Raw genomic sequence first — 27,312 nt, forward strand, 5'->3', positions numbered from 1 at the left:
CACAATTGATGGTAGCCATGAGCTATAGTAAACTGCAAATCCCAGTTTCTCAAGTGACCCAGAAGTATTATAGTGACCAAAGAACATAGCAGAAATAAACAAGACTGCTCCACCTATCAACCACTCTTCTACTTATTGTATGTTCAGTAAGTGCTTGGGGTATTTTTACTAGTCTGCTTGGCACTTAATTCATGATCCCTGTACGTCCTATAGAATGGTAAGCCCACCTTTGTTATGCTTCATTTAATATTCTGATCTGGGCATTAGTGACTAAGTTACATCTTAAGTTATTTTTTGTTCAAAGCTTCCTTATTTATTTATTATATCCTAGTTCCTCTGCTTTAGGGCAAAGAACAGTGTTTTGGTAAAATACTGTTGTATTTCTGTACTCCCTATATGATTTTTCTAGCTAATTCATTGTTCAGCTTATTGGCTGGGAGCCTGGAAATGCACACTGTATTCCTGTTTCTTGTTCTTGTTTTATTTTTAGTTACTTGATGATATAACTTGTATACAGGTAACACACAAATGAAAACCACTTTGATCTCCAGTTTTTTGAAACATCTCATTGAGCATGTAGCCTTCTGATGTTCATTTAACACACAAAAAGTGGTCATACCCTTGGAGTGTAGTTAGGATCCTGGGTTGCCTGATGAGTTACTATATCTGAGGAGACAGTAAATCATGTAAGATTCTCATTGGGGCATCAAAACCGAAGCAAAAGAAAGCAAAAGTCATGATGCAGAGATTTCTATGAATTACGCTGTTTATAATTTGTGATTGGTCAGAATGCATTTGTACCCCTATAATTTTCAACTGGTCAGTTTCTAATTTGAGGAAAAATGACAAGGAGAGGTAATGGGGTGGGAAGAGGGGTGAGTGAAATAGACAAGGTATTTTCTCACAGAAAAGGAAAAATGGCAGGAAATGGAAGGTAGGTACAGTTAATCCAGATTAATTCCATTGTCACAGTCACAACGCATCTTCAATAGTTCTAGACAGAAAATGGAGGAAAGCTTAATTAGAAATGAAAGCTTAAAATTAATAACAATAATTACTTATGTTTTGCATTTCAGTATGAAACAAAATACTTACTTTTCTTAATTTAAGGTCAGGAATTGAGAGTAAAGTGTTTCACTCTGATATAATGAAGGTAATTTTAAATAAAGAAGTTATATATAGTCTGGATCCACATGAATATTTTCAACAGGTTTGTTGATTGTTTCATGCAAGTCTGCAACCTGGATTTCTCTCCCAACAGAAATCACAGATGGACAAGTCAGCACAATCCCACTAGGACAGGAATCACAGCAAACAAGGCAAGAGCTTGCATCTGCTAAATCCAGCAACACCATTAAAGCAAGCTCATCTCCAATCTGAAGGTTCTCACAACTGACAGAATTTCTTGGCAGATCATTAGGAGATCATTACAGTAGAATAATGGAAATGCATAAGTATTAGGATTTTATCATCAAGTCAAGAGACCTTCAACAATATGGTGTAAAATAGTTATTCACTAATAATGGAACCAAGCTTCCTCTGGCCTGCATGTATAGAAACATCCTAAATGTGTTCTTTGAAAAACATTTATAAGTTTGATGAAAACACTAAACTGAACAAAGCCTTAATAAACAAATTTACAAACCCCCAACACACCAATGACCCTTGAAGAATTTTAGAACAGTATCTCTCTAATGATTTAAGCTGCTTTGAACCCAAACAAAACCAGGAAAGATGATCTAACAAGTTCCTTATTAGCCAAGATGCAAAATGCCATCAATGAAGAAAGTCTTTTTTCAGAATAATTTCTAGCATTTCCCCAGGCTTTGATGTTGCATTGAATAAGTGTAATATGAGTTAGTGAAAGCAGAATCAAAATCAGGCACTAATGAAGTGTTGAAGAAAACAAAAAGGCTTCAAAATATCTCAAATGCAGTGGCAATAAAGACCCATCTATTATTTCTGGCATTTTCCTCATTGGCCTTTTCCTTCTTCAGTTACTTATATAAGAGCGAGGAGCACCTGTGAATGGGTTCTTCACTGAGAAGATTTATTTTTCTGCTTCCTTTTGTTTTTATTCCACTACTTTGTGGCATAGGAGAGAGGGATAGCATGGATGCACTTTAGGGGAAGTTTGATAAGTATTCAAAGGCGAAAGGAATGGAAGGTTATGATGCTAGACTGAGACAAAATAGGGTGAGAAGACGTTCATGTGAGGTATAAATCCTATTACTTTCAGCTGAGTTGAAGGGCTGATTTTTGTGCTACACGGTCCATGTAGTTCAATGGTGTTGGATGTAGGTTTGCTCGCTGACCTGAAAGGTTCACTTCCAGACTTTTTGTTACCTTACTAGGTAACATCTTCAGTGGTCCTCAGGAGAGGCAATGCTGAAAATTCCTGCTTTCTATTTATATGTTTGGGTTGGTGATGTCATTTCTTGTGATGAAGTCACTTCTGGTTCCTTTTCTCAGGGGGTGGTAGTCTAACTCAATGTGTTTGTTGATAGAGTTCCAGTTGGAATACCATGCTTCTAGGAATTCTCGTGCATGTCTTTGTTTGGTTTGTCCTAGGATGGATGTATTGTCCCAGTCGAAGTGGTGACCTTCCTCATCTGTATGTGAGGATACTAGTGAGAGACCCTCTCTTACTAGTATCCTCACATGCGGATGAGGAAGGACACTACTTTGACTGGGACAATACATCCATCCTAGGACAAGCCAAACAAAGATACGCATGAGAATTCCTAGAAGCACGGTATTCCAACTGGAACTCTATCAACAAACACATTGAATAAACCCCATCTACTACCCCATGAGAAAAGGTACAGGAAGTGACTTCACCACAAGAAATGACATCACCAACCCAAACATATAAATAGAAAGCAGGAATTTTCAGCATTGCTTCACATGAGGTCCACTGAAGATGTTACCTAGTAAGGTAACAAAAAGTCTGGAAAGGAACCTTTCAGCTCAGCGAGCAAACCTACATCTAAAACCTCAACCTGAGCTGCAAATCATCTCAAAACTCACTAAAGTTCAGTGGTGTCATTTCAGCAACAGTTCAATTTGATTTTTTTTTTACCAGTAAACAATAATAACGTTAAGCAATAGTTTATTTGAGGTGTTTGATGGGTCTATTTGATTCAATATTGTTAATGACATGGGGTGAGTCTGCCAAATGTATGCTTTATTTCAGAAAAAGGCTGACAGATCGCATTCAAATTATAAATGTTAACTTGAACATGCAGCTGGCATCTGTGAAAGTCCCTTGCCATGAAAAATCAGCCTCAAAGTGCTGTTGCCTTTTTTTTTTCAACAAAAGCAAACACAATTTTTTTTTTCAAAATGAACAGGCTTTATTCTTTGTGACCACAAAGTTTGTCTGTCACGGTGAAAACATTATAGTGTGCAACAGGCTGATAGTCAGGTGTCAACTAGAAAAGAAAACAAATAAAATGTTCAATGCTGATCCAGTTTAAATTCTGAAGTTATGTAAGTGGATGGTGTGGTATTATGCATTATAAAAACAACCTTGCAGATGTTACAAGATACAAAAGGATCTCAGAATTCTGTGGACGTGGCATAACGGCAGCATTCAGTCTCCTCATTCACTGAGATTGACCTGTACCGTTGTGCTGAACACATGAGTTGGTCATTCCATCATAAAGGATGGAAAAATACAAAATTCAGAAGGCAAGTTGTTCTGATTATCCCTATTAGTCTCTGACAGTGAATTGTGGCCAGTTACAGAATAACAGTGGTACAGCCTGCCAAAGAAGAGGACCAAGAGAGATTATTACTCTCCACAGGGAACTGAGAAAAAATTACATGTTTCACAAAAGAAAATCCAGATAAATATAGGTGCAATTAAGGAGAAGATTTCCTGAACACTACCTGTAGCCTTTTACAATGTAACTTGCTGACCATAACTTTGGATAGACATTTGTGTCTGGTTCTTCAAGAAAACTCCAAAATTTCAAATGAAATGTGTATAATATACATGTATTAGTCAGCCAAGACCTGTTCTTCTGGCTTCACTTCCAACCCTGCCCCTGAGAGTTTTCCAATGTGTTTTGCTAATTCCTGCAAATTCTGCTGTTGTTGTCTGCCTTGGTCTTGATCCTTTTGACAGGAAATAAGATGACACCTTACTAGGCCCTCACAGAGTCATGAAAGTAAGCACCATATAATGTATGGACAGTGTGGCTGAATTCCCATCAGTCTTTGGTCTGTGACTCTTTCTTACTTAGTAACTCAAAGCCATAAAATAGGTACATAATATATAAAAACTCCAAAATATTTTTCTATTGATCTACCACAACACACCAGTACATACACACCAGGAGTGCACCGATTACAGTTCTCTCAAAATCAGCAGGCAGTAGACTGTAGAGTATTACACCTATGGCTTTAAAACCAAGTGAGTTTAGTTAATCAGTTTTCAGCAGATTTTCCAAACAAAAAATCACTCTTGGCTTTAAACATTAGCATGGTTTAATAGACAGTAACATTTTTACTGGTTATCTCTGCACAGACATTCATGGAGTAACCATATTGTTTTACATGTTGTTGGTTTCGACATGTTTAGACCACAGCACTGTATAGCACAGTAACTCAAAAGACTTAAATCTTTGTTTTTTTCTAAAAAAAAACCCTTGTCTTTCTTAACTGTAGTAAGTAGTAAATGTTATTAGTGACTTGGTGATGACATTGCTTTCAAATTACTTTTTCGCAAATGTTCCAATTGTCAATTGTTTAACCTTTTGGAATGTAATGGGAATTGATTAATTAATATCTCCATCTATATTATTAAAAAGTTGACCAGTTTTCAACAAAACAAGCATTACTCTAAATACTTACCATTCAGACTCCAAATTGCTGCATCAAAGAATGCCTTTCAAATTCACTACCGAGTGAGCCTGATCTGGCAGAGAAGTGACAAAAGATGATCAGGCACTTTTTTATAGGTAAAAGTAAAGGGGAATGCTCAATTTTGCCCACTCGTCTATCTGTGCAGACTAATGTCATGTTCCTAAAGAAGTAACTGTATCATCAACAAGACATTTGTAAACCTGGATCAGGTCTCTAAATGATGTGGCCAGCTAGAGATAAGTAGCATTGACTTGAGATAAAAAAGGAAAAAAAGACTGAAGTTAACCCTCTTAAATTTCTTCAAATTCTTTTCAGTTGATGCTAAGGATAATATTCACAGCAGCAATCAAAAATCTCAAAATGAATATCTTAGAGATGAAAAATTGAAATTATGCAGTAATTTTATGAAATCATATATTGAAACATTATTTAAGTTACAATAAGAGAGATCTTGCATTTATGAAGCTTCTTATCAGGTCTTTCAAAAGTACCTCATATATAATCAGTTAGTTTGAAGTTGCATCATCAATGTTGTGTATAGAAATGTTGTAAGTTATTTTACAACAGCACTGTGATGAAAAACAAGTTTATGCCATTTGTTTGTTGATTGTTATGTTGGTTAAGGAGGGCACGTGTTCTTCGAATAGTGCCAAAGATTCATTTATATCCACATCAGCAGACAGAGGATGCATTTAATATCTCATTAAAATGACTGCATCTCTGAAAATGTCGTACTCCCTCAATGCTGCACCAAAGTATTCATCAAGGCTAATTCAATGAATTTTCCAAAAATAAAAATGGAATTAAAAATGGAAGAATTTATTAATAAGTTGACTTTTAATGATGCTAGGTTTAAAAAAATAACTGGGATACATTAGTAATGTACCACAAAAAAATCCCTCAAAATGGGATTGCTGTGATTATTGAAAATTGCCAACATACCAACTTGTTGCTCTACCTTTATGTTACCAAATAAATGAGCTGTACCTTACCATGCCATCTGCTAAGCCATTTCTTTTCTTTCCTAATATACTCAATCAGAGCACCTACAGTCCAAAACCTGATGATTACTGGGTTCAATGTCAGCACTGGGTATTGATCAGTTTACACACATTTTGTAATCTTTGCACTCCCAATTACACACGTGAAACTTAAAAATAATGTGCTTTCCTTGCTGAGTGCATTCAGTTAAGGCAAAGGCATACATTTGTTTTTACCCTCTTTGAACAGAGATGTTATAGCAATATGTCTCAGTACAAATTATTCCTGTTTGCTTTTAACCCCAATACTGAAACAATATTTTGAACAGGGTTTGAAGACAGTCAGCACAAAGTGTCTATTTAGAAGGCCTTTCCCATTATATCCACCAGGCTGATGCCACACAGCTATGGCGCCAATAAATGTCCAAATTCGATAGGCCTGACATTGCTGGCAATGCTTGCAGATTTCTGTCCCTGCAAAGGTTTATTATTAATTTATTTTATAGACAGACACTGCTGCTTATCTGACATGTGGAGCCCACTCCAGCTTGTGAAAGGAACAGTTTGCCATTCGGGCAAGCACACACCTCAAAAACATTTTGTTGAGTGAATGATGAGGAAGTATATGAACCCATAGGTAGCCTGGGGAGTTTTATGTTTCTAGCTTCCAAATTGATCTGAAAGAGAGAGAAAAATGAATAATGAGATTTGTACAAAGACATGCATTCTGTCACCATTGAACAGTAAACGAGAATCGCAATCTCAGAACATCTTCAAAATTTCTGATTAATATTAATGTCATTTTGTTTTCCACATTTATTCTATCCAAACAGATGCTGACATTTGTCTTGCTTTATCGTGGTCAATAAAATTATAAAATTTATTAGCATATTGGCTGGCAGTTGAATCAGTGGCAATGTCATTTAACATGTAGGTGTAAGTGAGGACTACAGATGCTGGAGATTAGAATCCAGATTAGAGTGGTGCTGGAAAAGCACATCAGGTCAGGCAGCATTCGAGGAGCAGGAAAATCGACGTTTTGGGCAGGCACCCTTCTGGTGGATGCTGCCTGACTTGCTGTGCTTTTCCAGCACCACTCTAATCTTGACTCATTAAACATGTAACATAGAGGACAAGGCTAATGATCTGGGATCATGTGTTCAATTTATAAACATAGAATTAAAAGATACACTCATGATGGCCATGAAACAATGTGAATAGCAAATGTTTTTTTCCCTAGGGTGGGGGAGTTCAAAACTAGGGGGCACCTTTTTAAGGTGAGATGAGAAAGATTTAAAAGGGAGCTGAGACGCAACTTGTCTGCTTGGGAGCTGGGGGATGTGGATACGTATGTGCAATGAACTGCTAGAGGAAGTAGTAAATATATGTACAGTTACAACATTTAAAATTCATTTGGATAAGTACGTGAATATGAAAGATTTAGAGAGACATTGGCCAAACACAGGCAAGTGGGTCCAGTTTAGTTTGGGAAACTTGGTCGGTGTGGACAAATTGGACTGAAGGGTTTGTTTCCATGCTATATGACTTTATGAATCTATAATTGTTGACTGTCATAAAAAGCAAGCTGTTTCTTAAATGCCCTTTAGGGAGGAAAAACCCTGTGATTTTTAAATTACCCTGAAATGGTGGAGAAATCCATTTGGTTCTATCAAACCATTATGACATCTTAACAATTCAATCAGGATATTGAGTGTTGATAGTAAGTCTGTCTGCTTGCTTCTAATATGGTTATGTTCCATTGGATTGGATTGGTATAGATGAGACCACAAGACATTGGGTGGAATGCCATTTTGAGGTGATGAGGAAGATGGTATGCTGTTTGGACCACAATTAAGCCACTTAATGTACAGCTCAGACTGTGGAAGATCCCAACCCCATACACACTGGAGGCAGCGACTGCCACAGTGATCTCAACACAGTTCCCCCTCAGCCAGCCCTGTTGCTATGTCTTGCCTGACTAGTGTCAACATCCTCAGATACCACTCACCTGTGGCTCCTGCGCTGACAGCCTTCAAATTAGGCCGATTAATTTGCAACCTTTAGAGAAATGGGGCCCCTAGTACTGTGACATAATACCCCCAACCCCAGACCCTTGTCTTCTACAATCAAATTCCATTCTCAATCTTTGTACTATCCAATTTCACTGCCATTCTAAAGCTAACTTTTCAAATAAGGTCTATTCTCTACATGCCTGATGTTAAGGACCTAATGCATACTTCAATGACACTGATAAAGCAAATCAAACCACCAATTTGATAGCCGCACTATTTCATAATGTTTTATTGAAGGCATCTTTATGTGCCGTGATTTGAATTTCACTAAGGATTACATTGAAACTACCACATCATTATTTTCACAAACTTGGTGCAATGCTGGTTTAAGATGTGAGAGAAAATTCTCTTTGCGCTTTTCCTTAAATTTCTAAACATCCACTAAGATAACGTGCAGCCTGAAAACTAGATAAACATCGTCAATATACTCAGATGGCATGGCGATTTCTTTTGTTAAAAATATTGCAATGACTTTTAAAACATCGTCCTTTCAAAAGAACTAAATGGATTAGAAAATTCTTCCTGTACACATCCTTGATTTTGCATTCATATAGAATATCATTTCAGAATTAAATGATTCAAATTTAATATATGAATGGCAAATATATCCTTATACACTCACCTCACCATCTTCAGATTCCAATTTCAATTCTGTTCGACAAGTAGCCTGCATATTACCCGCCTCTGCATAGATCTCAACTCCTTTTGGTGCCTCCAGTGTTAGTGAACGCGTGGGCGATTCTAGTCTAGGGCCACAAAATGTTGGAATTAGTTACAGTATTTGTCAATTTTACTTCAGCTGAGAGTTACAGAAATGAATACATGTGAAGAACCTGACTCCTTTGTAATAAAGTAAATTCCACTGTGGTGCTTCCTTTGAGTTTGAAGAAGTGATACTGATCTTATTGACAGATGATAAATGTATTTAATCAAACAGGCTAAGGATCGATCCTTTGAAGCAAATATTCAATGTAAATGAGATTTGTTTATTTATTTGTACTGTGTTTAGAGATTATGTTGATTAATGAGACTCTGTTATCCTACCCTAGATGTTTAATCAAATGTCTGTAAACCATTGGGCAATAGAATGCATTATATCATTTCTGAATGAGCGAGAGTCAGGAGTTTCCTGCTCAGCAGAAACAAGGCTGTAATGACTGAAAAGGGGAGTCTGATATACTACCTTATTCATTGCTGAAGCTGTGGGCAATACAAAACTCCAAAGGACCAACTACTGACTCTGGTGATTGTTGTCTAACCTGTTATCCACCAGAAATGGTTAACTGAAATCATACGTAAGCTCCACCTAACAGATACAAAGGAGTGTCCTTGCAAGGAGCTAACCAGAGTTGCACAGCATGTTCCAATTGATTTTGGTTCTGCTTTTGTTCTGGATTTGTTACCAATACTATGTGAGAAATGTTTAGTCGCTGTAATGTTAAGCCACAGCAAATTACTCTTAAGTCAAGCAGATGTCTCATAAGAGCCCATCATGTATCTTAGATGCAATGTGACAATATTAAATAATATTTAATAAACCTGGAGTCTGTCTTCAGGTTAAAATGTCTTGTCGCTCTACTATCCCATATGGTATCAGTAGCCCCAGACATCCAGGATGATATTTTACAACATAAGGTGGAGACAAGAAAGAAGATTTGCCAAGTATAAGTGCTAGGTCATTTTACAATATAAATCAAAGTCCTATGATGTGTGTTAAACTTTGGAGCCATTTTAAAACTCAGTAAGGCAGAATGGACACCATCCTGGTCCAGAAGTCTAGAAGATAATAGTTTTTATTTTTGTAGGTCCAAGCAGTAGAATTATCCTGGACCCAGGCAGCAGAATGTCCTGAACCTGAGAACAGATCTTTCCTGACCCACCTTTTGACAAGAAACCAGACAGTGGTTGAATCATCCAATGTGTGATACCTTGAATCCATTGTGGGTGGCCCTAGGTTGTCTGATTTCTACATGCAATGCACCACCCATACAAAATGAGACTTGGCTTGCAAAATAGCCCTAGCCTTCTAGCAGTAATATGGGCAGGGACTGGACATCATGCTTATCCAGCTAGCCACCTGAACCACATGAAGGCAAATCTACCTTAATATTGAAAACTAAGGCTTCAAGAAATCTACAAAATTTCAAAAGGCACACATTACAGTACTCAAAATCATAGCTGGCAGTACCACATACTATACAAATCTATTCAGTGAGCTTTGAGACTACAAACAACAGTTTCCAAATCTTGATGTCTTGAAGCTAGCACAGTACTTAATTAAATTGTAATAAGTTTGAGAATTTGAATTTAGTCACTGTTTATGATTTGATTCCCTACAGTGTGGAAACAGGCCCTTCGGCCCACCAAGTCCACACCAACCCTCCGAAGAGTAACCCAACCAGACCTATTTCCCTCTGACTAATGCACCTAACACTATGGACAATTTAGTATGGCCAATTCACCTAACCTGCACATCTTTGGATTGTGGGGGAAAACCGGAGCACCCTGAGGGAACCCATGCAGACATGGAGAGAATGTGCAAACTCCACACAGACAGTCACCTGAGATGGGACTCAAACCCAGTTCCCTGGCGCTGTGAGGCAGCAGTGCTAACCAGTGAACCACTGTGCTGCCCCTAAACTCATTCAAACTTATCTCCCACCAATCTGCCCATTCTATTTTGTCTATGACTTTTCAGGGTTCTGCACTGACCCCCTTTTCTTCTAATTTAATATGGTTAACTTAACTGAAATATAAGTACCATTGGCTGCAGATTTGTTTTAACAATAAAAACAGTCATTTATTACACAAAATTAAATATAAGAAAACCAAACCATGTAATCTAAATAGAGTAAGTTAAAAGGTTTCAAAACACATGGCAAAACAAAATCCCATCTATTCCAAATGGTTGTACACTGGGAGGTAACAATCTTTAAACAGAATCCAATTTCACACTTTTAACAAGAGCTTTATTTCAGTTTACACTCTGCACACACCCCACTGATTACTTGCTTCCAATACTTATATAATTTATTTATACCCAATTAGCCTTTACTTAATGTATCCATTATCGGTACCCTCATTCTACTAGGTCTCGGGAATTTTTTTTAGTCCCTATTAGATGGTAATCCCCAATACCATCACCTTATAGTTAATCAAAATCAAAAGAAATTTCTCTTCCTTAACTTAATTGCTTCTTCACAGTTCCTGTCCTGTGTGGTATGAAGGCAATTTCCTGCAATACTCAAACAACTGAACACTTAGATTCTCTCAGTCTTTTAATAATCTGCAGAATTCTAAACAAATACTCCTGATTGCGAAGTTTCACACAGTAGACTCTTGAATTGAGGTAACATATTCACTTACCTGCTCTGAACAATCGCCTTTTCTAAGAGAGATTATACTTGGTTCAGACCACAGTCAGGTCTCTTTTGAAATTAAACCAAACTTTTTGAATTAATGTTTAAAATAAAGTTGTGTATCCTAGATTCTCGTAAAGCTAATTATTAATGCTTTCTTCTGGTTGCAAGCCCTAACAGTATAAATACATTTCATTAACAGCTCAGGGGGGTCTTTGTAAATCAGTTGCTTTCTGACACACTCTGTCTTTAAAGTCATGGTTCTGAAAAAACTGACCAAATTAACATTTAAGCCCTCTCACAAAAGTAAACCAACATTCAGAGCTTGAAATCAAATTCTTTAAAAAATGTTATTAATACATGTAAATCACCCATGTCATTTTTTTAAAGGAAAGGACTGTAAATTAAAACCTGACACTTACATGTAGCCATGAAACTGTAAGACAGGCATGAAAGGTTAAGGAAGGAAGCCTGTCATAATTACCTAGTATGGCCTACACCATGACTACAGCCACAGTAACATGGTTAACTCTGAGTTGCCCTCAGAAGAGGTTCTGAGAGCCTTGGTTCTGAGCCATTAAGCTGATACAATTCGTTCTCATGGCAAATGAGGAATTGGAACAAATAGAGACACCTACATGTGAGAAATAGTGAACAACATTCTGCTTTTCTACATCTAAATCGGACATGCTATTTTGTAAAATACAGACATTCACGTGTGTGTAGGAACTTTAGATGAGATAACACTAAAAATAAATGATCTAAGATAAATTTCCTTTGCTTTTAAGGTAGTAACCATGTTCTCATTTCAAGCCCTTTGAAAATCTTTCAAGAGTTGGCTGTGATGCCTCAGTTATTTAGTTTTCAGAAGTGTTGAGAAACCATGGATTGCTCAAGTTCTTGGTCAAAGTGAGCACTAATACAAATACCAATTATTGTTGTTCAATCGCCCTTAAACATCATGCATTATTTATTTAGAACAAAATACAACTTTTTTTGCACTTGGATTGTTCCCACTTATTGATCCTCCCTGAATGAGTCTAAAATAGAGAACACGTTTATCAGTGATGCTGGCTGAAACACTCGCTATTACTGCCTATAAAATATTTCAACTTCAGCACTTGGCTGCTATCCAGGGGGTTGCACATTCCAGTCCCAGGGCTGCCAATATCACAAAGTCAAGTCTCTCAATTGTATAAAGTTTCCAGTGCTTAGGAAAACTGGCATTTTTTTCCTTGTTATTTATGATTTAAACTCCCTGTTAATCGACAGTATAGAATGCTCATCAACATATAGGCATGGAAACCAGCCTAGTTGTCAATGAAACACATCAAAAACCATCCCCTTAATCAATTATGTTTCTTTTCCTTTCTAAGTTTAGCCTTATGGCAAATATTTAACTGATTACATCAAGCCAAGTTTTGAGAAGATTTTTCGCTCAGGTTGAGGTTCTGGATGTAGTTTTGCTCGCTGAGCTGGAAGGTTCATTTCCAGACATTTCGTCACCCTACTAGGTAACATCTTCAGTGGGCCTCCAGGGGAAACACTGCTGACGATTTCTGCTTTCTATTTATATGTTTGGGTTTCTTTGGGTTGGTGATGTCATTTCCGGTGGTGATGTCATTTCCTGTTCTTTTTCTCAGGGGGTGGTAGATGGTGTGTAACTCAATGTTAGAGTTCCAGTTTGATTACACCAAATTTCCAATGAATATAGAATAATATAGATATGATGACATGAGGTTCAGCATTTTAACACAGCAAGGATCTGAAATGCAATGCTCAAGCATGTAGTGGAGGCAAATTCAATCGAGATCTTTGAGAACTGGGTAACTATCCAAAAGGAAAGATTGCAGGCTCTCTTGGTGAGAGCTGGTATGGACAGAATCAACTGCATTGACTTCTTCCAAACTGACATTTTGCTATGGTTCTAAAAGAAAACTAAGCTTGAGGATTGGCAAGATTTGAAATTCAGCAAAGGATGCCCAAGAAGTTGAAAAAGAATTAAAATATAAACTATGAGCATAAATTAGCAAGTGATATTAAGGAGCTTGTAAAAATCTCTACAGATATGCAAAAAAAGAGATTAGCAAAAGTCAACTTTAGAAGTAGAGAAAGGAGAAAGTATGAGAAATAAAGAATTGACATTAAACAAATACTTTGTAATTGTCTTTGTAGAAGGCTTAAAAACTTTGCAGATATAATGGGCAAAGGTTGAGTCATAATGAAAAAGTAATAGAAATTACTATCAGTAAAAAAATTTTACTGGAGAAGTGAAAGCTAAAAGCTAAGTTTAAGAAGTCCCCGGACCTAATCACTTTAGCCATTGGGATTTAAGTAAGGTAGTACAGAATCAGGGATATATTGGTATGAATCTTTCAGAATTCCCTAAATCCTGTAGAAATCGACATGGATAACAAAGTAGCAAATGTGACGTTACTATTCAGAAATAAGGATAAAAGAGGAAATTATGTGCCAGTATTAAAGCAAATGCTTGAATACATAAAATCCGTACTGGGGTGTTATAAAAGGACACATGGAAAATCCTGAGCTGAATCAGCAAGGAATTACAGAAAGGAAATCACACTGGACAAGTCCATTAACGTTTTTTGAGATTGTCACCAGCGGGATAGATAGGGAAAAACTAGTGGATGTACTGTATTTCAATTTTCAAAAACTGTTTGAGTGGACATAAAAGGTTGGTATAAAAGATCAGAGTTATCAAAAATTGGGGAAGTATGTTATGATGGAACAATTCATTTCTGGATTGGTAGGCTGTAAGTAGTGGAGCGTTATCGGGATCAGTGCTGCGTCCTAAGCTACTTACAATTTATGTAAACAGATAAGGAAACTGACTATAATGTATCCATGAGAAAAGAACTGCATATGTTGGATATCTGAATCAAAACCAGAAAATACTCAACAGGGTTTAACAGGTCTAACAGAATATGTGATAAGAGAATCAGTTAACATTTAAGTTTGATGACACTTCACCCACACTCATGTATCTAAGTTTGTTCCTGAAACAAAATCAAAACGGCTGTTTCACTATGAAAAGGACGCAAAGAGACAAGAAGGTGGCAGATGGAAAATAATATGGAGAATTGTGAGTTAATCATATTTGCAAAAGATGTTTTTTGTTATTGATGAGAGAAAATGGATAACATTGCCCACAAATCATAGAAGATTAACATGCAGATAAAGCAGGCAATTATGAAAGTTTACAATATGTGACCTGATACTACAAGAAGATTCTGATTATGAACTATTACAACCCCTATGCCAAGGCTGACTTCTTCTGTTGAAATGAATCAGTGTTCTCTTTTCATGTAATAGCTGCTTTTCATTTTGAATGCCAAGCAAGATGTCACAGGAAGCATGACTGACACTACCACATGTCTGATCTAAGCTCAAGGTTTATTTCGAAAACTTCTGAATTTGCAATAATAACTTGCATGTTCAAGCTTTAAGCAATTTGAATGGAGGAGGTATTAATAATTCAATAATTAATTAGAGGACAGGGTAGCAGAATTGCTGTGCTATCCGAAAGCAGAAATTGATGAGCAGTTAATCATATTAAATTGTAGTCCTTGTTATATCCCTGCATCCAAAGCTTTTCTATGAAATTAACTATTGCAGATTCTATGTGTAGCATACAGTGGCAGGCCATTAGGCTTAATGCATCTGAAGTGAAGAGAAATTCAAGCCTCTCATACTTCAGAACTGAATATCAAGGACAAAATACAGATGGATGTAATAATGTCCATTTAATACTACCATCCAAGATGGATTACTTTTCTTGGTATCTCTCAAACAGATTGCTTTCTCAATACTCAGTAGGGCAATTTCTGATGATGGATAAAATACGTTTTTATGTGATTCACTCATGTCATGTTTCAAGTATTAACTGAAGACTGATAACATTGGCACATTGCAGATGAAGGAAGCTAGAAGCACGATTCAAGTTGAGGGCTGTCACATGTGCTGTTCATGGATAGTTGCACATCATTGTCAAAGGTGAATCTCTTCACCCAGTTCCTTTTCTAATCTCATTCATTTCATTGGGGCGAATGATGTGACAATAATTGAAACAGTAATATGTCTCGGCATCTATAATATTCCACCCTAATCTATTAAGAGAAATGGTATTTCACATTGATAACATGAGCACGGCTGCTGTGCATTGAAGCGTGGGAAGACTTTAATTTCACCTGTGCAAAATACATTACAAAAGATGTGACTTTCACCTGAGTCACGTGAGATTTGAACAGTCTGTCAGCTGTCATATAACTCATGTGGAAGCTGTAGCATTTACGTTAGTGAATACCGCTCCATGTGTGGTAATATAATGGAAAAGGTACAGTTTAGTGTGATTGAGTGCTTGCCGATTGCTACATCAAAACAAATGAAGCAAATTTTACAGCCCAGTTGGGGAGGGAAGAAAGATTGAAATTCATTGTCTTCTCGAGCATTTGTCAGTTTGAAATTGCGCCATCTGAGCGTTGAAACAAAAAGCTCTGAGACAGAACTAAAGAGAGCTATTTATTTTACAGCACGTATGCTAAAGTTTGCACTCAATGACTTTGCAGTTGGCTGAAATCCAAAATAATTGACACACGCTAAAAATCACCTTTCATGAATTCAGTTAACAATAATCATAATTAGAGCTTTAAACATTGTTGTGATAAGCATTACACATTTTTTAAAAGAAATCCTCGGTGATTAAATGTTAGATCATAAATATAAATCCTAAAATGTTTAAATAATGCTAGATTACTTTGAGAGAAAATAAATCAAATAATAACAATGTGTTTAGATAAGGATTAAATTGTTGACCTACCAAGACGATCCTCTGAGACCGGTACGGAAAAGTGCAATTGTAGTTGTAAGTCTTGAATAATCAGTTTTTGATTAATATTTACACCTTGCTATGTAGCTACACATCACAACCAGGAACACAATCCCCGGGGGTGGAGGGAATTAGTCCAAGTGAATAAGCAGACATGTACCTAATTTCTCAGAAGAAATCAGAAATCCTCTCCTAAGATGCTAACGAGAATAAAAGGAGGAGAGGAGAACTGGAATTCCACTTCTCATTTTTCACACATACTTCCAGAATTCCCTCAAATTCTGTTAAAGCCTTCTGAGTTTGAACTAAACTAATTAAATAAAAAACGTAAAGTCACCATGGTCCCACTCTCTCATTCAAGAGACAATTGGTTGTGCCTTAACCAGAGGGTCACTACACCTCAGGCCAAGGATGAGATTGAGACAGTGGAACTTTCATGGTGACCTCAGCCCCCAGCATGGGAATTCAACCCATGCTATTGTTGTCACATAAACTAACCCTCCATTCAATTGAGCTAGCCAACTCTAGATGGTCTACAAAGTCAATGGCACATACGGCAAATGCATGAGATGTGTGGGATGAAGGACATGGAGTTTGGGTATCTGGCATGCATGAAACCAATGACTCCAAGAAAATTTTTCTTGAGACCAAGAAGGCCATGAAATGAATAGTGCCCAATGAAAACATCAAACCATTTCCTAGGTTTCTTTTAGATTCATGTGAATTTTTCCAGTAGGAAAATAATGACAAATGGGTTCACAGCTACAAAGTACAAGCTTCAGAGCAAGAATTGAGTTGGTAACTGCACAGGAAAGGCCAGCCAGTATGGCCTGTTCCTTTTGGCCTTCTTAAAAGTTTCACAATGTAAATCCTCAAAATCTTGCCATTTCCCTATCAACCATTGGTTAGACTGCTTACTGAGGTTAGTATGCATGGCACATCTTCTGTCAATTTGTGAATTAAAATACAATTAGTTCAAACAAATTCATGAAAGCATTTGAACAGGCTCTTGCCTGTTCTAGAGAAAGGGACTGTACCAGTCCCACATCCTCCACATTTGAGAGACCTTAGTGGGACACACAAAGGGCTTACAAAGCCATGTTTTAAGCAGGCAGTTGAAGCAGACTGCCCATTTGGTGCCAGCAGTTTGCCACATAAATGTTGGAGCCTGAACCTCAAAATTGTTGTGCCTGCTCACAGCTGCAAAGGACACAAAAACATTCACACCCATTGGTATGCAGTTGAAACATCTGTCTATTCTCCAGCTGCCAAAGTTGTCTCTGCAAGATATTGTTGACCTCAACCAGTTGGATGATAGTCAATAGGCAAATGGCATGTATTTGAATTTTCACTGGTTAGAGACCAGCAACTGTCCAACAAGCAGCCAAACCCAGCATGAAATGTTTTATTATATTAAACTCTTCGAATGGCTGTGTCAGATGTATGCTTTTTGTTGCTGCCTGTTCAAGTTTTCAAGTTTCCTCATCAGCTGTAGGTTTTATTAGTGCCAACCAGCTTAACTTTCCAATGTACTGTGTGAGCTTATTTCTCCTCCTCTGCTAAGTTTAAGCTGTCAGTGGGTTCACTCATTTTTTTTCTAACAATTAGATTTATATTAAGTCTCATGTGTTTTATTTGTTAATTTCAAAAGAACCCGATATGCTATTTATTCCAGATTCCTCCAAACTGACAGGAGATAAAACTGAAGAAGGCCTTTCTTTCTTAAAACAAATCCAGGCGAATTATACAATTCTTTAGTGTCCTCCACTAGGAGAACAGTTACAGGATAATACCACAGGGACAATTAGCATAGAAAAGAAAACATGCTCTTTTGCAACAATTAATAACATTATCTATTTGAGATTGGTAAATGATATGCTTTAGTTGAATCACCATTACCACTACAGAATAAACATCAATGGAAAACATTTCCTAAAATTACCTTTCTCAGAAAGGTCAGCACTCTCCTTGTAGTTATGTATTTGCCACTGTTTAAGATTCTTATCTTGGAGCAAAGTATGTGAGACTCAAATGTCCAATGGAATTCAGTCATATTGTGATCTTGTTTTCCCAGATGATTTTTCCCAGTGAGGTTACAGACTAACTCCATCTAACTGCACAATAACAGGTCAAAAATACATTTACAGCTAATTGCTTACACAATGTATTGTTCAATGAACAAAGAACACGAAAAATTTACAGCCTAGGAACAGGTCCTTTGGCCCTCCAAGCCTGTGCTGATCCAAATCCACTGTCTAAATCTGTCACCCACTTCCAAAAGATCTGTATCCCTCTGCTCCCCACCTACTCATGCATCTGTCCAGATGCATCTTAAATGAATCTACTGTGCCTGCCTCTATTCCCTCTGCTGGAAACGCATTCCAGGCACTTACCGCCCTCTGTGTAAAGTAATTTCTGCGTGTATCATCCTTAAACTTATCTCCTCTCACCTTGAACACATGACCTCTCGTTATTGAATCCCTCAGCCTGGGAAAAAGTTTATCACTATTCACCCTGTCTATAGCCTTCATGATTTTGTAGACCTCAATCAGGTCCCCCCATAACCTCCTTTTTTCTAATGAAAACAATCCTAACCTGCTCAACCTCTCTTCATAACTAGCACCTTCCATACAAGGCAACATCCTCGTAAACCTTCTCTGCACCCTCTCCAAAGCATCCACATCCTCTTGGCAATGTGGTGACCAGAAAACCGAACCAAAGTCTTGTACAATTTTAACATGACCTGCTAGCTCTTATACTCAATACCCCGTCAGAAGAAGGCAAGCATATCATATGCCATCTTGACCACTCTATCCACCTGTGCAGCCACATTCAGGGTACAATGGACCTGAACTCCCAGATCTGTCTGCTCATCAACTTTTAACAAGGCTCTTCTGTTTACAGTATAGTTTGCTCGAGAATTAGATCTTCTAAAATGCATCACCTCACATTTGCTCGGATTGAACTCCATCTGCCAATTCTCTGCCCAACTCTCCAGTCTATTTATATTCTCCTGTATTCTTTGACAGTCCCTTACGTTTTCTGCTACTCAACCAATCTTCATGTCATCTGCAAACTTACTGATCTGACCACCAATGCCCTCTCCCAGATCATTTATGTATATCACAAACAATGGTGTCCCCAGCATTGATCCCTCCGGAACGCCACTGGTCACCTTTCTCCATTCAAGAAATGCTCTTCAATTACTACTCTCTGTCTCCTATTGCTCAACCAGTTCTTTATCCACCTAGCTAGAACACCCTTCACACCATGTGACTTCAGTTTCTCCATTAGTTTACCATGGGGAACCTTATCAAACGTCTTACTAAACTCCATGTATAAGACATCTACAGCCCTTCCTTCCTCTATCAACTTGGTCACTTCCTCAAAAGACTCTTTTAAGCTGGTAAGGCACGATCTCCCTGCAATACGTCATGTTGTCTATCACTAATATGCCCATGCTTTTCCAAACGTAAATAGATTCTATCCCTCAATACCTTCTCCAGCAACTTTCCCACCACTGATGTCAGGCTCACTGGTCTGTAGTTACCTGGAATATCCCTACTACCCTTCTTGTACAGGGGGAACAACATTAGCAACTCTCTACTCCTCTGGCACTTTGCCTGTGTTTGAGGATGCTACAAAGATATTTGTCAGGGCCCCAGCTATTTCATCTCCTGCCTCCCTCAGCAACCTGGGATAGAACTCATCCAGTCCTGGGGACTTTTCCACCTTAATATCCTTTAACCTACCCAACACATCCTCCCTCCTTACGTTATCGTGATCCAAAGTAAACAAATTTCTATCTCTAATCTCAACATTCATCATGTCCCTCTTCTCAGTGAACACCGATGCAAAGTAATCATCATGAATCTCACCCATTTTCTCAGGTTTGACACACAACCTTCCTTCCTTATCTTTTAGTGGCCCAACCCTTTCTCTAGTCACACTCTTACTTCTCATATATAAATAAAAGACATTGGGATTCTCCTTAATTCTGCTTGCTAAAGTTATTTCATGACCCCTTTTAGCCTGCTTGATTCCTCGTTTAAGATTGGTCCTATTCTCCTGATATTCCTCCAAGGCCCGTTCTGTTCTTAGCTGCTTGGACCTTATTTATGCTTCCTTTTTCCTCTTGCTTAGTCGCACGATTTCTCCTATCATCCACAGTTCACAAAACTTGCCTTTCCCATCCCTTGTTTTCAAAGGGACATGCCTATCTTGCACTATCTTTAACCTATCTTTGAAAGCCTCCCACATATCAAATGTGGACTTCCCTTCAAATAGCTGCCCCCTATCCATAATTCCCAGCTCCTCCCGAATTTTGATAAAATTGGCCTTGGTCCAGTTTAGTACTCTTCCCTTAGGACCACTCTCATCTTTGTCTACAAGTATTCCAAAACTTATAGAATTGTGGTCACTATTCCCAAAGAAACCCCGCCACTGCAACTTCTACCACCTGGCCTAGTTCATTTCCTAACACTAGGTCCAATGTGGCCCCTTCCTTAGTTGGACTATTGACATACTGCTTTCGAAAACTATCCTGGATCCTCCTTACAAATTCTGCCCCACCCAGACACTAAGTGCATCCCAGTCAAGGTTGGGAAAATTAAAATCCCCCACCACCACCACCCTGCTGCCTCTACATCTTCCCATAATCTGTTTACCTATTTGTTCTTCTCCCTCACACTCACTGTTGAGAGACCTGTAGTACAGCCCCAACAATGTAACTGCATCCTTCTTATTTCTCAGCTCTACTCATAACGCTTCCCTGCTCAGCCCCTCCATAGTGTCCTCCTTTAGCACAGCTATAATATTATCCCTGACCAGCAATGCAACTTGCCTCACACACCCCCCCCCCCCCCCCCCCCTTTTACTTCTCTCCCCGTCCTGTCTGAAGCATCTATATCCTGGAACATTTTAGAAACTATGATGTTCGAGGAAATGACCGTGAAATCATTATTCAAACTCAACTTCCAGACTTTTGCCAATTTTATTTGCAAATTTAATGTGAAGATTAAATTACTCCACAGTTATAATGTATCTTTGCCACAAGATCCAATGGTTTCTTGCTTAATGCTCTGTGCCATGACATCATCTGTATTAGGCATCCCATAAACTACTAGGAGAAAGTGAGGACTGTAGATGCTGGAGATCAGAGCTGAAAATGTGTTGCTGGAAAAGCGCAGCAGGTCAGACAGCATCCAAGGAGCAGGAGAATCGACGTTTCAGGCATGAGCCCTTCTTCAGCAACACATTTTCAGATCCCATAAACTACTCCCACCAGTGCTTTCTGACCCTTGCTATTCCCAATTCCTTGCTTCCTGATGTTTTGTGTCAAGGCCACTTCTTACTGATGTCCTTATACAGTTCTTTATTGACATATATACTTCTGTTGTTCCATTCTGTCTGTCCTTCTGAAATGTTGTATATCACAGAATATTTATTTCTGAACCTTAGTCACCTTGTAACCATGGGTAGAATTTAACTTGTCTGCAGAGGAAATTTGGGAGGTTTGAAGTCCTGTTTTCTCAGAGAAAGAGGAGTTTGGCGGGATATGGGCCAAGTGCAGGCAGGTGGGACTAGTTTGGTTTGGGATTATGGTCATCGTGAACAGGTTGGACTGAAGGGTTTGTTTCCATGCTGCATGACTCAACTCTGTGAGTGGGGAGGAGACCCTGTAACCTTTCGGGTTCCCTGCCAGGGAAACAAGAATTAAGACGAGCTACTCTGTCCAGAAACCAACTGAGACTTTGTAAGGACCACTTAATAGCTTCATCCCAATTCTGCGTGCGTTCAACCAAGTAAAATGCATTAGGATTTATGAATTCAGATTTTCAATAAAAAATCTGAAAGATAAAAAAGCAGTGGCTTGAGACAGGAAGAGGTCATCAAGTTACCAATTACTATCACAGAGACCAATGAATTCATAGGCACAGACACAAAGTACTACATCAGGCTTTATATGGTGATGTTTGACTGAGAAGGATCAGGGAGACAAGTACTTCATTAGTAGCATTTCTTATACTGTTATGAACCAGGCCAGTCCCCCTCAAAACATTTCAAGAAAGTAGTCCAAACCCTAACTTTTCTAGTTGTTTTAAGCAGATATACTGTGGATATTTCAGGAGTGATGCAGCTGGCCCCACCACTTAGTTTTAAACAAACAGACTTTATTTACAGACTACTGAATGAAACACAAACAAATGAGAATTCAAATTTAGAAGAACTTAACTTATCTAAAACCAATTGACTCAATCACAACTTAATGATGCTGTTCCAAATACCTGCAAAATCCCCATAAATGCCCCCTTAACACACAGGGTAAAATCTAATACAGGCTCTTACAGGAGAGGTGTCAGAGACAGACTCAGCCAGAAAACCTCTGTTGTATCAGGAAACTTTCTCCCCCAGCAGCTTTTTTTGATCAACAGCTTCAAAAAGACTGCTTGCACAAAACAAATCAAACCAAATCAGAAAAAAATCCCTGAACTGGCCACTCCCCTTTCATTGTACAAGTATTTTAAAAAAAACTTAAACATCTTTTCAAGTAAACATTTTCAGACATTTCTGAATTTCTGTCTTTACAATCCTTCTTGTGAAAAAGCAAGGGCAAAATAACCTTAGTAATGGGGCAGCATCGTCCTAATGCAGATATAAGAAGTGGACTAACATTTTTTGGGATCAGCGTTCCACTTTGCTGGAAGAAAAGACCTTTGCATGCCTTTAGATAATAATACATCAGGGAGAAAAATATTCTTTTTATTATGCAATTAAATGTAACATTGAGTATTGTACCAATCAACTGAATAATGTTCACATTTAATTATTCATGAGCAGCAATAAAAGGGGATCAATTTAATTTAGTATTTTCCGCAAAACATTTGTTCAGTAATTTACCAATGATGCAGTGTGCTTAAAGGACAAATATGTCATTTGGATATTAAATAATACAAAGACACTTGAGTCATTTCCCAGCAGCAAATTTTCTCTACAGTCCAGCACTATTCCAATTTCACAATCAAATGGTGCCCTATATACCACTTACTTTTGCGTGCTATCTATAATGGTTTCTCTAACTGGCTCCTGAACCCTTGGCTAACCTCTGATTCTGAGTGTTTTTTTTCCTTTTCTTGGCTGTTCTTTTTACTTAGTTTTCATGTTCTCTCTGTCATTTTTTTCTTCTTTCTCAAATCTGCTCTCCCTTACTTACTTTTCTCAATCTCCTTGAGGAACAGGTTAGTCAACAAGCACAGTGCTTTATTTTCCTTTATTCATTCATGAGATGGGGGTGTCACTGGCTAGGCTAGCATTTATTGTCCATCCCTAATCATCCAGAGGGCAGTTAAGAGTCAACCACTTTGCTGTGAGTCTGGAGTCACACGTAGGTCAGACCAGATAAGGATGGCAGTTTCCTTTCCTGAAGGACGTTAGTGAACCAGGTGGGTTTTTCCAACAATCAACAATCTGGATTTTTGTTGAATTCAAATTCCACCATCTGCCGTGGCGGGATTCGAACCCGGGCCCCCAGAACATGACCTGGATCTCTGCATCGTCTCCCCATGAGACATTTAGATACGTTTAGTGTGTACTAAATGAAACAGTTGCCATGTTTTTTTCCAAGAATACCAGAGAGTTTTCACTGCACTTGATCCCTGCATATGGTGCACCAACCAGACTTCCACTCAACAGTTCCCACTTTATTGCACAGGCTTCCATGACTGATATCCAAAACAAGGTGAGGAATCCTCATTGCAAAAACAGATTGCAATTGCAGAACTTAAAGAAATATTCAAAAGTTTTTAGTTTGAAATTATACAAGATATGAGAAAAGTTTGTAGAAGCCATCTCTGAACATAATTTTTTTTCTTCATTGGTTCTTCAAAATAATGCCTCCAGTCAATCACTGTTTTACTTTTGGAATGGTACTCTTGCTGCAACACCAACCTCCTGTTGAAGGTGGCACTAATATATCAAATTTCTTCGACGCCATGAAATTTTAAGGCTTGGCTTCTCTGTGTTCTGCCTGTTCTACATGGAAAATTAAATCCCTACTATCTGCATTATTGCCCCTCATGAGCAGAGTGGGCAGGTAGTGTTCTCTAAATGGGACACGCTAACAGGATCTTCTGTACAAATAGAGTTACCCTCTGCTTCCAAGGTGGAAATTTGGTCATTGGAACTCTTCTTCAAAAAATAAGTCAGGCCCTGGCTTCATTACAACCTTTACCCAAATATGAGCAAAACAGCTGAAGTCAAGATGGCAGGTGAGGGTGACTGTCCAGAGCATCAAAGCAGCATTTGAAAGATGAAGGAGTGATGAAGGAACCCAGTAAAACTAGAAGCAATGAGAACTGGAGGAAACTTCTCCACTGCTTGTAGTTATATTGAACACACAAGAAGACAGTTGTGGTTGCTAGAGGTTGGTTATCTCAGTCCCCAAAAATCGTTGCAGGAGTGACATCAGGTGGACTCGTTGGCTCAGCCATCTTCAGCTGCTTCATAGATATATTTGCTTAGACAAACAGCTTGTGGGGATATGATCGCTCCAAATCTACTGATGAGGCCCAGGGACCAATTCCTTCGATTCTTTGGCCTTTAATCCAGATAAATTGTACAGCATGGGGTTGGAATTCAAAAAGGGCCTAAGCAAAGATGTAGCACTATAACTCCATTTCTAGTTATTTTTAGAAAACCACAGAAGCAGGTATCATATGAAGCAATTTCCAATCCTACAATTTAAAAACGTAGAACCTGAAAATGTTATTTTTTTTTCTCTGTTCTCCCAGACTATGGTGTAAGCAAAAAGAAGCAATTTGAAGTTTAAAATAATGCAACATATCCTCATTAAACAGTAAGTATAAAAATACAATTATATTTCACATGCAAGGCTGCTCTTTTTAGCTGTGAATACCCATAATTCAGATTTTTATTTCTAAATATGGATTCAGAATTCAGACTTATATTTCTCAATGTGGCACTCATTAGCTTCTGCTTTCCTCTCATGTTAGTCAGAAGTTTAATATAAAGACTAATTGCTGGGATGGTAGATTCCAAGGTGCTTGCATTCTCCTATAGCTGTTTATTTTCACTAATGAGACTGCAACATAATCAATTTTTGATAAGCAACCCCCCTGAAAGATAGAGAAACTCCCCTGGTCCTCATCTTCTACCCCATCAACCCCCGTATACATCGCATCATCCTCCGCCATTTCCACTACCTACAAATGGACCTCACCACCAGAGATATATTTCTCTCCCCACCCCTATCCGCTTTCCATAAAGACCATTCCCTCCGTGACTACCTTGTCAGGTCCACGTCACCCCCCCCAACAACCCATCTTCCCCTGCCACCACAGGAATCGCAAAACCTGTGCCCGCACAATCCCCTTCACCCCTGTCCAAGGCCCCAAAGGAGTCTTCCACATCCATCAAAGTTTGACCTGCACTTCCACATGTCATTTACTGTATCCATTGCTCCTGATGTGATTTCCTACTCGCAGAGCACTTCAGAGAACATCTCTGAGACACCCGTCCCAACCAACCCCACCTCCCTGTGGCCGAACACTTCAACTTCCCCTCCCACTCTGCCGAGGACATGCAGGTCCTGGGCCTCCTCCATCACCACTCACTTACCACCTGACAGATGGAGGAAGAGCGCCTCATCTTCCGCCTTGGGGCTCTCCAACCCATGGCATCAGTGCAAATTTGACCAGTTTCCTCATTTCCCCTCTCCCCACCTTACCCCACTTCCAACCTTCCAGCTCAGCACAACCCTCATGACCTGTCCCATCTGTCAATCTTCCTTCCCACCTATCTGCACCACCCTCCCCTCCAACCTATCATCTTTATCCCCACCTCCAGCCACCTATTGCACTCTCAGCTACCTTAGCCCCCGCCCTACCCCTCCTCTCATTTATCTGTCCATCCCCGAGGCTCCCAGCTTCATTCCTGATGAAGGGCCTTTGCCCAAAACATCGATTTTCCTGCTCCTCAGATGCTGCCTGACCAGCTGTGCTTTTCCAGCACCACTCTCCTGACTCTAATCTCCAGCATCTGCAGTCCTCACTTTCATCTAGTGAAATGATGAAGCTGAGTAATCAATTACAAAAGCAAACAATGAGGAAGTCAGAGAGGAGGAAAGCTAGAAAAAAAAGAATTGAGAGGAAAATGGGACGATAGATTACTGACAAGGCAAAGGGGAAGAAGAAAGGAAATATGAGACAGATGGAGAGACAGTGAGAGTGCCTTTCTGCTGCAAAGTGTAACAGCCAAACAAAAATAAATTAGACAGCAGTTTCTATTTTAAAACAAAGATAGACAACTGTTAGCTCTCAGTAAATTTATTTAATCTAAATAACTTTACACTTAGTCATATGTGGACTTATTAGCCCTCATGTCGGGAGAATTGAAGACAATAGCGTTGTTGAATGTATGCTGTTTCATTATTCACAGGTAGAGGTAAATAGAACTGAAGTACTGCAATTCAGGTTAAAGCAAAAGTTAAAGGTTTACGTATATTTGAGATGGAGAGTCCTCAATTTTGTGTCAGATTAAAGCCGGTTTGACACACAGATAAATCAACAGCATGTAAATTAATCTTCCAGCAAAAAACGTACCATTCCTCTCATCAACAAAAACATAATTCTATGTTGCACTATATTACTGGATAGGAAAAATAAAGCAGAGCCATACAAATACATGGAATAATCAAGTCATAGAGGTTTGCAGGCAGAAAAATACATCTCAGCCCGTGACAAATACATACATACTCCCATTTTTCAGCATGTGGCCCATAGTCTTGTATTCCTTGGCATCACAAGTGCACATCTAAATACTTCTTCAATGCTATGAGGGCTTCTGCTTCTCTCACCCCTAAAGGCAGAGAGTTCCAAATTCCCACAACCTTCTGGGTGAAACACATTTTCTTCACATCCTCTCGAAACCTTCTGCCCATGTCTCTTGGTCACTGATTCCTTGACCAAGAGGAAAAGTTCCTCTTGTCTCCCCTGTCTATGTCCCTCATAGTTTTATACATCTCAGTTATGTAACTCCTCAGTCTCCTGACCACTTAGTTATTTGACGACAATGAAAAAAAACTAGCTGCATTGCAAGAATGAGCTACTTGATTTATGTCATTTCATCAAGGATGACCATTCCAACACTTAACGTATGAAAGAGAG

At 38.6% G+C, this 27,312-nt stretch overlaps 1 protein-coding gene across 8 annotated transcripts in view; it reads right to left on the reverse strand.

Annotated features, from left to right (window-relative positions):
• Nucleotides 1–3,355: 3,355 nt before the first annotated feature.
• sgcd (sarcoglycan, delta (dystrophin-associated glycoprotein)) overlaps nucleotides 3,356–27,312 on the reverse strand; it is a 557,633-nt gene continuing 533,676 nt past the window's right edge. For all 8 annotated transcript variants that reach the window (XM_072590525.1, XM_072590522.1, XM_072590523.1 and 5 more), the window contains 2 exons: nucleotides 8,547–8,670; nucleotides 3,356–6,529 (listed from right to left, as the gene is read on the reverse strand). In XM_072590525.1, the coding sequence (XP_072446626.1) occupies nucleotides 6,353–6,529; nucleotides 8,547–8,670 (301 nt within the window). In that variant the 3' untranslated portion in view covers nucleotides 3,356–6,352. The remainder of the gene's footprint in view (nucleotides 6,530–8,546; nucleotides 8,671–27,312) is intronic.

The sequence above is a fragment of the Chiloscyllium punctatum genome, chromosome 20, assembly GCF_047496795.1.
Source record: "Chiloscyllium punctatum isolate Juve2018m chromosome 20, sChiPun1.3, whole genome shotgun sequence".
Lineage (NCBI taxonomy): Eukaryota > Metazoa > Chordata > Chondrichthyes > Orectolobiformes > Hemiscylliidae > Chiloscyllium > Chiloscyllium punctatum.